The sequence below is a fragment of the Ornithodoros turicata genome, chromosome 8 (assembly GCF_037126465.1).
Source record: "Ornithodoros turicata isolate Travis chromosome 8, ASM3712646v1, whole genome shotgun sequence".
Classification (NCBI taxonomy): domain Eukaryota; kingdom Metazoa; phylum Arthropoda; class Arachnida; order Ixodida; family Argasidae; genus Ornithodoros; species Ornithodoros turicata.
In genome coordinates, this window is record NC_088208.1 from 15105245 (window position 1) to 15118541 (window position 13297).

A 13297-nucleotide genomic window follows, 5' to 3' on the forward strand; every position below is an offset into this window, starting at 1 on the left:
GTCGCTTGTTATGGGGTCCGCGCTTAATGCCCTTCAGAAAGCAATGTTGTCTATTCCACATCTTGCAAGGATGGCCAACAGTGAGCGTTGAGCATGTGACAACTGCCACAAGGCTCTTTGCTGGTTTGTTGCTGCTTTTCGCTGGCTGATTCGGATCTAGTCCTTCACACTGACTTTCATATTGCTTTGTATAAAAAATGTGTGCCTCTTTGTCGGCAAGTAGTGGAATTTGCCCTTGCACTCGCCGACCGATTTTTCAGACCCGGATTTTTCGGACATGTCAGTTATTCGAGCTCGTTCGCGGAACGGTGGAGGGTCCCATTGAGTTGGTTTGTAAGAACGTCCAAAATTTCGGATGCCGTGCAGCGCCACCGCTCGATATTTCGGACTCTGACTGCCCACCCGGCGAATTTCTCTCTTGGCGTGACGGAAAATATTAGTATCTTCCGAAATTCGTATCAAAATAAATCAACCTACTAAAGCATTGAGGCAAAAAATTAGGCAAGGATTGTTCATTTTCTATTCCTCTGACTGGTGGTGATGGTGATGGTGAAAGCATAGGTGGGCAACGTTACTACTGACGACCTGGGGGAATGTGTGTCCTGTGCCGACTCTGAGTAGGAGGTGTGTCATAACGCCTTTGCGCCTTCGTTTTTCGCCAGCGGCTTGATTTGAAAGGCCGAGCACGTGCTGTGTCCGCCCGCGAGTCGCGCGACAGCGCTGTAAAGCGAGCTTCACCTTAAAGCATGTTTCGCACTGTTTCTGCTGCGTGCGTTGTAAGCAGTCCGTTCCGCTGTTCACATACCTGCGTCCGAATGCGTGCGTCACCAAGCAGCAAGCCAATGAGCGCCGCCAACGCCTTCCACTCCGGTGGCCGCCATGTTGAAAACAGTCTCGCAGAGAGAAACCTACCGCGCACGCTCGGAAGGCGCCCTCGCGATTCGTTCTCTGCTTGCGGGCTGCTGCGTGCGTCGGAAAAAGTTGAGCTCGGGCGGACTCCTTACGTTATGCTACGGGAGGTCTCGCACGTATCTGTTGCCACGGTAACCAGCGCCCGCACGCAGCAGAACGCACTAGTGTGAACCACGCTCTAAGCACGCATGCGTAAGGTGAAGCCGACTTGCAGGTGGCAGCGCCTCCGTCAGTGTACAGTGACAAAGTGTCGCTTCAAGAAATAGTAGCTGGTGTCATCAGCCAGAGCTGGAAGCGCTTTAGGGAATTATCAACAAATTTTTCCAGCCTACGAATGCTTAGCAAAGTTCATTTTTTCGGACTGCTCGATTATTCGGACTTTTGTGTTATCCCCGCCGAGTCCGAAAAATCGGACGGAGACCAAAGTAGAGAGACCAAAAGTATATTACCGTAATTTCACGCGTATAAGCCGCACCGCAGATAAGCCGCAGGACGCGTTTTTTGGGACGTTTTGAAAATTTTCTGGCAGATAAGCCGCACCCGCAGATAAGCCACGGGCAATACGAGACGACTGATTTGTGCGACAAAGGAGACCATGAGAAGGCCATAAACCCTGTGGTCCATACTCCGGGATCGGCACAGTGTACAACAGAGGAGGTCAGTTCTGGAGTTCTACCAAGGTGTTTTTCGTGGGCTGATGGGTCAGTGATCTTCCAGAAGACGTGAATCACTGTCACAACATTCATTAAATCTGCTTGGGGGAATGCACCAGGAAGATCAATCTACTCGAATGTGGACCCGTCCCTGTTACGCACTGTTCGTGCATCGGCAGGGCAGTGCTGTTCCAGAGACACTGTCGGCCCTTTCGTTAAAATCGGCGTATGGGGAAAATACCAGGAAAAAATAGTCATCAGATAAGCCGCACCGGTGGATAAGCCGCAGGGCGCCCGTGAGAAAAAAAAATTGCGCATAAGCCGCGGCTAATACGCGTGAAAATACGGTAAATGGAGCATTGCAGATCCCATTCGTGTGATGGCTTCCTCTTGTCAATTTTGACATTTCAGATGTTCTCTTTCTGCACCTCTATGTTAATTACAAATGGAACTTATTTCTTTTATCAGCTCTCGAAGGACCTGGTCTGTCTGACTACATTTGAGATGAACAACATCTATGTCGGAATAGGCTGGAAAAAAAAGTACAAAGCCCCAACGGATTTCGGATTTGCGATTAAGGTGAGTTGCGCTTTCTCTTCCCTTTTTGGTGCAGATTATGTCGATCTCACACGATGTCTTCTTGCTCTCTCTCACCACTCAACATAGCATCCCCAGATCCAGACAAAGTCTTCAAAGTACATCAAGTATCTTTGTGCTGAAGATGACAAGACACTTAACAGATGGGTCACCGGCTGTCGGCTGGCTAAGGTAAATTCTCGTTTGGATGTCTAGGCACGATCATGATCCAGAGATCTTTACTTGTGCACATTTTGTACACACTGTAATAGCGAAGGTTTATTTGCATCCCACTATAAGCATAGTTAAGGCCCTTCTTTTTCTGCGATTCCGCGATTCTGCAAAAATTCGCAGAATTGTAGGTCTGCCGCGGAATATGAGGTTTTGCGCAGAATTTTGCAGAAACCGCGTGCTTAACTCAGTTTATGCGCGAGATGAACGGACTTTGCTCGCACCGGGTCGGCTCGCATTACAGTGTAGATGTGCCAACCGGATAAGGCCACCAGGCAGTGATATGACCCCATGTATGTGCTGGAAAAACCCTCTAACTTCTCTCTCTAACCCTCAACTCTCTGGGATTCTGGAGTGGAATGCAAACACTGACCCCTGCTTTGGTGTCCATAGCTGTCAAGTACCTCTGTGCGACAGTAAACTCTGTACATGCAGAGAGGCCACTTAGCAAGTACAATTTGATAGTCAGTGACAAACGTCACTCCCTCTCAGAAGAAAGCACAATGTGCCTTGTTATGCGAAGTCACAACAGTTTTTGGAGTTGTAACCATGTTCCTCCACACTAAGTGCTAACAGAGAGTATTTTCTGTCTGAACTAGGGCAATTTGCCTTCTACCGCGGAAAAATGCAGAACTCGTAGTTCCCTGCTGCGGAATTCAGGATTTGCCGCAGCAGAAAAAGAAGGGCCTTAAGCATAGTATACTCGTGTTTTTGTGTTTTGCGTTTGTTGAAAATCAGGGGCGGGGAAGGGAATCTGGTTCTACTTCAGGAGCTGCAAAATTGGGTCATTTGGGAAGTGCGTAGTGCTTAGCGTTTGCCAGTGCCCGCATCCATGGCTAAACTTAGAGCCTGAAGTTTTTGGGTTTTACCCGGTTCTTCTCCGAATTTGCACCCCGAATTGAAGGTAGACACTTTAGGGTGAAACCCGTTTTTTACCCGGCAAATTGCCTTCACTGGGACGTCTGTAGGAATGCAATAACTTGCTCGTTTGGCAGCAGATGCCGTTACATCACCGTTTGTACCAAACCAGTACAGTTCGTTTGTAATAGAGCCTGATTTCTCCCCAAATTTAGTGTACTGGAAGTTTTTTTCACCCGAACTCGCATGAATTTAGTGCACACGTTTATTTACCTGATTTTTACTCCCCGAATTTAGAAATAAATATTTCCCGAAAACTTCAGGCTGTAGGTAACAACTTCATTTTGGGGGTTTCACGGGTTTAACTCCCCAACTGACAATGGTCCAAACCAGGGTGTAAAAGCAGACCCTAAAATGCACGGCTTTAAGCATAAATAACTTTCTATGAAGTTATCGCAAGTGTAGTGAGTTGTATCTGCTACTTCATTGCTGGATGAGCTGGTTTTGGGCCTCAGTGTCTAAACCAGGGTGTCGAACCGCAAACAATACGGGTTCGGTTCGGGTACGGGTTCGCGTTACTTTGATTTCGTTCCGGTTCAGTTCCGGTTCGGCCATGCCAAAAATCGAACCGGTTCGCAAACCGGTTCTCAACCTCGAACCGGTTCACGAACCGGTTCAACGCTGCTATTTTATATGTTCCATAAAACTGCTTTTATCAGGAAATGCGTGGCTAATAGCGTACCGCTGTTGTCTGCATTGATGTTTTTAGCGGTCAGGTACTCCCTTTAGCGAGAGAAAGGAGAAATGGATGAAGCGTCGTAGACCTGCTACTTTCTGTTCCCAAAATCTTTTTTCACACGCACAGTGCCAGCAAGATACACTTAAAGGAAGCCTAATAAGATGGACAGCGTTACATAGACGACGGTACTTGCCGGCAGACTGCATTCGCAGCGTGAATCGATCTGAAACCGTACGGACGCATGTCGAAAATAAGCCTGCCAGCCTCACTCTGTCCGAGCTCACAGCAGTGTACTAGTTAATCCACAACACAAAGGCAAAGGCAACAGGCGACACAACTGCACTACCAATAAGCAGAATTGCATTTACTTTTCAAACCACGACCAATCAAACAGGCACTGTTCTGCGTACGCTGCTTCTCCACTTCTCATGTTTCTAACTTGTGTAATTTTTACTGCTCACGTGTAAAGGGAAATGTTGGGAGCTTACTTAATCACATATTCGTCCCATAGAGCTACATAACTGGCCTACTCCATTCCTGTTTCATTCGTCCGCTTGGCGCCTCGTCTCTGAAGAGTAGACGCCGCAGCGCGTGCGTGGGCGCTAGACACGGCGCTCACAAGGACAACTGCGCTTCAGCGTGTTAAAAAGACGCTGAGAGTATACTTATTATACGTCCTCGTTTGTCTGCTATGTGATAATTTCCGAAATTCATGATGTGGACGTGTGATGGTGATACCAATGTGTCTTCGTTCTGGGATTGAGAGGAACTCTTATGCTGATTTCTTTTATGTCCGAACCGTTTTGTTGCGAACCGGTTACCGCTATTATTTTTTACGGTTCTGCTCCGGTTCGGGTTCAACAGTGTCATGAAAATTTCGGTTCGGGTTCGGGTACGGTTCCGGCAAAATTAACGGTTCGGGTACGGTTTTCGGTTCGGGTTCGGGTTCGGTTCGACACCCTGGTCTAAACTGTTGATGTTCCATTCATCCAGCACATTTTTCTTGTCATTTTTAGCGAGCGTAAAGCTATTTTTCCCCAGCATGAGCATTGTCGAAACGAAAAATTTGTCGCATTAAAACGAAAAATATGAATAAGTAAGCAGAAAGCACCGTTTGAATTTACGATTTCCTACAGATGATGAAAACATGGCTTTCCAACCAAAATTTTGAATCAGAGAAGAGCAGTTATACAGTTACAGAATACTGTACTGTATACTGTTACAGAATTACAGTTATACAGAAAGAGAACAGTTATACAAATGATGTGATCAATAAATCCTCTTAAAATTTGCAGTATGGAAAAATAATCAAAGAAAATTATGACAACCTGATGCGTGACATCGTTGAGGAGGACCTGGAGACACTGGCTCATGCCCGCAGCTTCTCCATCAGTTCAATGGCCAAGACCTTGGCTGCCATCAGCCCGGACAACAGCTCAGGCGGGAGTGCACCCCAGAGTCCATCGCAGCTGTTGCCCGGTGGAAGAACAGAACGGCGTGGGAGTCAGGACTCTGACACTGCTCCGACCATAACGGCCTCGGACCTTGCCTCCCCCGTGGACAAGAACGCCACGCTGCGCCGCAAAGAATCCGTGCGTTCCACCAGCAGCGGGTTCCCTTCGGAGCGGTCGGATTGCTCAACGCCGACGGCGGTGGACCAGATGGCATTCTTCGACGCCGAGGTGGGCACCATCAAGCGCAAGCCTTCAATGACTCCAAAGATCCCTCTGACAAACACGACGCGGACCCTCGCCAAACAATCTGCTGGTTTATCTGAGGACTCTGAAGGAGGTTACGAGGTCACCGGAGCCACGTTCGTTGTGGGCAGCTTGGGACGTGTGTCCGGAACGCGGATGAGTCTGCGGAGGTCGCATACGGACGAAAAGATTTCGGTGGGAACACTACCGCGGATGAGACAAGCCAGTCTGCCCTGCACCGCAGACATAAGCCTAGTGGCACGGAGAGCTAAAGACGATGCTGCCGATACGTCTTCAGCATCACAACCACCACCACCACCACCGTCGTCGTCTCTACAGTGGCAACCTCTAGGACCGTCCCCAAGCATAGACAGTATTACAGAGTCGTTGCCACCTCCACCACCCGACCTCTCTGGGAGTACCTTAAGCCTGGATTCCTTCCCTCCTCCTCCTCCGCCCCTCGAGTTGGGGGATGTAACCAGCTGGCCAAGCACGTCCAGCCTCAACTCCCTTCCCCCTCCACCGTCACCTCTCATCACCCCAACCAACAGTCCCACCATACGGTCGCCCGTGTCATCTCCAAGAAGTGGGCAGTCGACGCCGACAAACAGTCCCCTGCGAACTAGCCCGCCGGCAGTGCTGCCGAAGCCGCAAGTGCTGAGGAGCCCAACTCACCAAGCTGGCACGTTGAGGAGGCCGTCGGAGCCCCTGGCCACGATCTACGCCGATCCCAACGATATAAGCGGCGGCTACGAGACGCTCAAGAGGAACAGACGGCGCGGGACGGAGCCCTCTCATCCTGTTTATGCTCAGGCGATTGCACCCCCTGCCCCGCCACCGCCCCCACCACCTCCCCCTCCTCCTCCACCTCCTCCTCCACCGCCACTGGTAAGGCAGAAGCCGCCTCCACCAAAACGAAGTGATAGTACAAGGCTGTCCTCACCAGCACGAAGATCCTTCTCGTCCCCAGCGGGTCCGGGGCAGATCTCGTGTCCGCCCGACGTGTTCTTGAAGGACTTGCACAGGGTGATGGAGAAAAAGTGGAAGGTAGCCCAGCAGTTGTCGACGGAGCCGCTGTCGACGCCTCACGAGATCCTCGGGTTCAGGGACCCCCGATGTCTTCCCCCGCCGGCGGAGGCGGCGGACGACCACGGAAGCCTGCAGAGGAAAAAAATGCCGCCCCCTCCACCTCCGAAGCGAAGTGATGCGACGCAGTTGTCCAGGTGGCAGTGCTGACGTTTTTGCAGCTGTTTGTTTTGTCTCTTCTGGTCACATGCAAAGCAAAGGGCACATGCGTACATGTGCTCTGCTTTGCCATGCAATATTAGCTTCGAGTCTCGGTCTTCTCGGAGTGTGAAGTTCTGTGACTCTTCATTCGCCTGTGAGAAGCGGGCGTGACGGAAAAGCAAGGACGTCCCGCACTTCCTAGGTTCAAAGTTCCACGACCTTCTGCCATGCCGGTGACGGTGGTGGCAAAAGCGGAACACCTGGTGTCCTCTTCTTCGCATGCACATGAGAATGTTTGAACTCAAGTTTGAGTCCCGCGCCTTGTGGCCCTGTCGTCGATTTAAAACAGGCGTATGCTTTTTGTGTGTACACAGATACCGATGTGAAAAAAGTGTCTTTCTTTTGTTGTGCCAAATGTTTGAAAGCCTGGATTTATTTAATTAGTCAGACTGGTGTTATTTGTTAAGGTTGATTATGATTTAGCGACTACGGCATCAAACTCATTGCGAATGTGGCAAAAGAAGCCACGTTAAATCTGCGCAGTTGTGAGAGGTGGCGAATTTACCGCGCAACATCATTTTGTTGTTTTTAGTTGTATCTACCATGAGAGTCTTACAGGCCTGATCTCTTAATACTATACAACTTTAGAAAATTCCACTGTCATCTGAGCACCCATCTCTCGTCAGTACTAGTGTTCAGACAAACATTTTTCATCTCATGTACCATGTAAGCTTCAACCAAAGGTCTTGGAAGTTCTAGTTATCTCTTTTTCGCAGAATGGACCTGTAAAACCTGCTACGACTTCGTTGTGTACACTTCAGTAAGGTGATCACATGGCCTTGTTGTTAAATGTGCAAATTGGTACACATTGAATGCAAAATTTAAAATAGAAAGGTCAACATAAACGTGAGCATTTGTTCTTATCTGCATCTGATTGTTTTTTTTTTTATCTATTGGTTTCACAAGTATTGACATGCTCAGATTGCTAGTTTTGTGGTTCATGCTAATTCTCAAGCATGTTATAACAGCGGCTGTTTCTTTCAAGGGTTGCTTTGTGTCAAACATTCTCACATATCTCTTTCTATAACTGTGCAGTTGATAAGCAGTGCAGTACACCTATGTGAAGATATCAGAATAGGGAGCACGTGTCCAAGGCCCAAGTTTTTTCAGATAAAAATGTTCGTGTAACCAGTATTGACCCCTTGACCCTGTAAAAGACTGGTCACAATGTTTGTCCTTCGTAGAGGGTAGGGTTGCCTTATAGCCAGTGGCTTACTTACCTGCTTGCTTGATATAGCCAAACAAATTTGCATGCTGATGAAAAGTAATGCCTGGTAGAATTCCACATTTGATGGCGCACTTTTTAATGTGCTGTGTTCTGCTCCAAACTCTTAAACTTGTTGCCCAGCCTTAATTTTGGTTACTTTCGCGCAAGCAAGTTGCAAGTCAACTCGGCAATAATCTATGAGGAACATGTGGAGCTGTCGAGTAGTTTCGAGATTGTAGTCGAGTTAAACTGTAACTAGGGCCTGACTTTTTAGGGTTAAACCCGTATCCGCTCGATATTTACCCCCCGAACAAAATCTGTAAAATTCGGGTTTAACCCGAATCTACCCGAAAACATCTGGTTCGTGTGGCACACTCGTAAGCGTGCATTAAAATAAAGTTTGATAACATTGCTAAACATTAGTTCCATGATAAGACAAATTTTTATTAAACAAAAAAAAATCACCCGAATACACCCGAATTTCTGACGACAGAATATGCCGTAACGGGATTTAACCCGAATACACCCGAATTTTCAAATGAAAAATATCACCCGATATTTACCCCCAAATTTGGCCAAAAATAAAACCCGAAAAAGTCAGGCCCTATCTATGAGGAACATGTGGAGCTGTCGAGTAGTTTCGAGATTGTAGTCGAGTTAAACTGTAACTTGCTTGCAAATCTAGCCGTAGCGACATTTGGTTTTGAACTCCTTCCTCCTGTCTTACTAAAGTTTATCTCTATGCTATGAGGGTGAGGAGCCAGATGCTGAAGCAGAAACAAGAAAGAAAGAAAACGGTAGCTGATGCAAGGCTTTGTGCTTTAGCTGTATGTACATAATATACAACAAACACACAAGAAGATATCTGACACTTTCACTGTTCTCAATTGTTATTGATGTGCTCGGTGTACGTGTGCCTCCTTGACGAAACAAATTCCTCAAACAGTGACTGCACACAATGCACTATAGACCTCTATAGACCTCCTGTCAACATGTGCCAATTGTTTCCTTCTCACTGGGATATTAGCGAAATGGTGGTTGAAATTGCAAGATAATTTCGGGCACAATACTAATATCGCGCTGTCATCCCGGGAAAACGCCCTCTTCGAGGCATGCTCCAAAGTAGCAGCAACACTTCAATCCTGAATTAGGATGTGTTGTGTGCATTCATTTACGGGAATGGTAGCGTGCTGCGTGGTTTTTGTGAGAATTGCACTGCAGGGATGTAGCATCTAATTAGACATGCACATTATAATTAGGGCTGTGCAAATACTCATTTTAAAACAGAGTCGTGTAACTATGTGACAAAACCAAATACGCATAGTGGAGCACTAATACATACGAGGGGTGTTTAAAAAAAGACCGAACTTTTGCTCTGAAGCTTTTATTCGTTGTCCTGCATCAGCCTAGACACTGCAGCCCTCAAGGTACTCCCCTGTGCTGTCAGTGCACCGTTCCCAGCGTTTCTTCCACTGTGCTTCGCAGAATGCACTTTCTGCTATGGTGCGTAGATCCCCCGTAGCATTCTCTGGACTCTGGAGTTTCCTGTTTCGTCTGAAAGCGACGTCCTTTCAATATTTGTCTTCAGTTTGGGGAAGGGGGAAAAAGATTGCTGGAGCCCAGTCAAGCACATAGGGAGGGTGGGGTACGACTGATACGTTCTGTTTAGCCAAATCGAACCAAGGGAGACGAATGTGCCGGCGCGTTGTCGTGGTGCAAGGGCCATGTTTGTTCCTTCCAGAGCAATGGCCTCTACCAGTGCACATCTCGCAGACGTTTTAATAAACTTAATTAATTAATTAACGTAATAATTCATTTACTAAAAATTCTTTGTAAAGCGCCTTGGTAGCCATTTGAGCATGTTGTACGAATTCCTAGTGAACAGTACTACTGCAGTTGAAGAAAGCAATCAACATCACCTTGACCTTCGTCTGACTCATCCGCACTTTCTTCGACCCAGGAGACCATTCCCCCGTCCCCTGCGATGACTGCAGCTTAGTTTCGCCATCATAGCCATAGACCCACGTCTCATGCCACATTGTGATCGATTTAAGAAAGCTCTTTGTCCGCACTCGCATTGGCAAGCAGCTCCTGGCTGATTTCAACACGAGAGGTCTCCTTTTGGTCACCGGTTAACAAGCGTGGGACGAATTTTGCGCTGATCCGTCACATTTCAAGTCTTCATGACAAAACTTGATGACACGGCCTGACACTGACACCCACTTCATCAGCGACCTCCGGCTCTGTTAACCGTCGATTTCCGCTAATCACGGCATTAATTTTCTGCACACTTTCGTCATCCGTTGAAGTGGATGGTCGTCCAGGCCTCGGATTTTCAGTGACCGATGTCCTGCCTTCCTGGAAGCGTTTAAACCAATCGTGGCAAATACTTATCGAATCTACTGAAAGGTCTCCGTGAACTTCTTGGCAAATTTGAAACAGAATTTCACACACACACACGCTGCTCTTCGAGCCCTCTCATTCCTAAACAGTCAAAAATGCGACGAAGGACTTCTGGGTGCACGTAGGGTTGTCACCAGGCCGGTATTATACCGGTACGGCCAGTTATTTGCTCGCTCTGCCGGTTGCCGGTAGGAAGGTTATACCGACAGCCTTTTGCCGGTATTTGTGGCTCAAGACCTTTCATATGGGCTTTTGCGGGGTTTTCCCTTCAACATTCCACTACAGCTCGAATAAATCTGGAGCATAGACCCAACTCCGCAGTCACCAGTTCTTTCCTTAGTTATTCATTATTATTATTATTACACACAGGAACATATGTTTCCTCGTATTATCTTGAGCTCTCTCTCTCGTTTTCTGTGTGTGTGCTCTTCCACCCCTCACCCACTTCCCTTTCCCACGAGCCATTCCTCCTTTCCCTCTATTCCACCTCCTCTCCCACAGCCGGTATTTTTCACTACGAAAGGTGGCAACCCTAGGTGCACGTGGTCCACTGACTGTAACTCGACAACAAACTGTCACAGGGAATTCGAATGAACAGCAGTCTATTGCATAGGAAGGTTGCACTGTTTCAGAAGTTCGGTCTGTTTTTTTTTTAACACTCCTCGTAGACACCGGAAGCGGTGTAGCAAGAGTGGGGGAGAGGGTCATTGGAGGTACGCTTGGGAGAGGGGAAACAGGGGGAAGTCCCCTGTGTAAACACTGCATAGAAACTCCCAACCTGTAAACTCCTCCCAAAGTATTTTTTCTCGCTACACCACTGCCCTACATTCAAAAGTCAGATGTAGAATTCCATATTTGATTCGGAGGGAAAGAAAAATCGAATATTTGCACGGCTGTAATGTTAGCACACCGAAGGGTAGTTCATGGGAGAGTGAGCGAATTGATGATGGTATGCGGAAGTTTTGTAGTGGCATCCTCACTATGAACCTATATCAAGGTCTATACTACTATAATAAGGTGCTTTGCCTGAATCTGAGGAGCATTCAGAAGCACATGGTATTTCCCCCATATTGTTCAAGAGAGAAAAACTTTATCAACTGTTGTGCTTGTTGTCACCTGATCTCAACATATTCCTACATGTACCAAACAGTGGCATTCACAAATGCTGTGGTATAGTGATCAGCGAAAGAGCATTGCCCATTATTTTTAACAGGAAGCGGGATGACTGGGCAGTCAAGGTTGCTCCAGCCCTACAGGCTGTGGTTGTTTTGAAAAAACACAAAAGCTCTCTAATTTTTTTAAAAATTTTGAAAAATGTCTCCTCGTGAAAAGGATGCTCTTACCTTGAAACCGACACAAAAGGAACGAGGTTCATCGGTTGTTCGTGATTTATGAGTAAAGGAAACCCCAATTTATGAGGATAAATTTTTGCACTCCGGTGCCTCTTTAATGAAAGCACAGAAGGCATGTTTTTCGTAAAACTGACTCTCTACTGCATATCTTTGTTCCGTTGCTTCTCTCTGAATTTCTTTTTTCATCTTGACATGTACATTCCATGTGTATCGATCACGAGGTCACTTCTGTGAACTCTACTAGACCTCTATCTCTGTAGTCTGGGTCTGTATGTTGGCTGCCCAGAAAAAAAAAAAGGTCCTTCTTGCTATTTGCACTGTAGGTTGTTAGGACTGATATATCTCTTTTTTAATTTCTCGAACGAAAGCAATGCTAGTTTAGAAGTATAGGACGTGTTCTCGTTTAGCTTTCCGAGTTTTAGAGTTTGCTCGTATACAGAATGGTTTTTTCATGTGGAAAGTGTTGAACGCTTTCGCCGTCTTCTGGCCAGATAATTTTTTTTTTTCTCTTTTGTACGGCTTTACAATTTTGATAACTTTATAAGCCTTTCTAATAATTTATGATGGTCTCGAAGTGAACTTTTCTATAAACATTATCAGTGTTTTGTGTGGGCATCGAGAAGAAAAAATGAACTTTGAAGTGCAGTCATCTTACAAAGAAAAGTGAAATGTCGTCGTATGGTGCTTCTGAAGGGACTTGCTGGATCGACACATGAGCTTTCCGAGGAGGGAAAACGGTCTTTGAGTTCTCAAGGCCTTGTGAAAAGTATGAGAAAGTCTAGGTATAATAAAATGAATGCAACGTTGATGCCTTTTCATCTTTTTGTACAAGCCATGCAGAGAGATCTGTCTGTATGTGTTTCATGCACCATGTTTTAAAGGGGGCAGTGAAGGACTCCTCCATAAATTCTGTTTTTGACAACAGCGGGTTCATTTCAATATATCTGTAATTGTATCCGAGATGGTTCATAATGCCGGAGGTGGCCAAGAAATAAGTCGATGTGGGAACACACCCCATGGGAAACTGACGGTGACATATGCAAGATAAATATGTGACGAATCCGGTTAAGTTTAATCGGAAAAACAAATTTATCATATATGTGCTGGTTACGGAGACGTGACAGCACATATATGATAAAGGGGAATAAAGTAAAGCGTAGGGTTGGTCTAGCAGTGAGAACACATTTCGATTGCATTGTAGAGGACTGGGTTTATCCTGAATGCAATTTTTGCAGACTGATAGCTATTTGGTGAAAAATTGGAACCCGAGAAAAGGGACAGAGGAGGGACGACACGACACGTTTGTGGCTAAAAAGTTTGCTACGTTCGAGAACGTGTCGTGTCCACGACCTACTAGATTATAACGACCACGTCAGGCGCAC

At 46.7% G+C, this 13297-nt stretch overlaps 1 protein-coding gene across 5 annotated transcripts in view; it reads left to right on the plus strand.

The window, feature by feature from the left end:
• LOC135366510 (ras-associated and pleckstrin homology domains-containing protein 1-like) overlaps positions 1–12723 on the plus strand; it is a 163414-nt gene extending 150691 nt beyond the window's left edge. For all 5 annotated transcript variants that reach the window (XM_064599224.1, XM_064599226.1, XM_064599227.1 and 2 more), the window contains 3 exons: positions 2034–2144; positions 2232–2333; positions 5265–12723. In XM_064599224.1, the coding sequence (XP_064455294.1) occupies positions 2034–2144; positions 2232–2333; positions 5265–6902 (1851 nt within the window). In that variant the 3' untranslated portion in view covers positions 6903–12723. The remainder of the gene's footprint in view (positions 1–2033; positions 2145–2231; positions 2334–5264) is intronic.
• Positions 12724–13297: the final 574 nt, after the last annotated feature.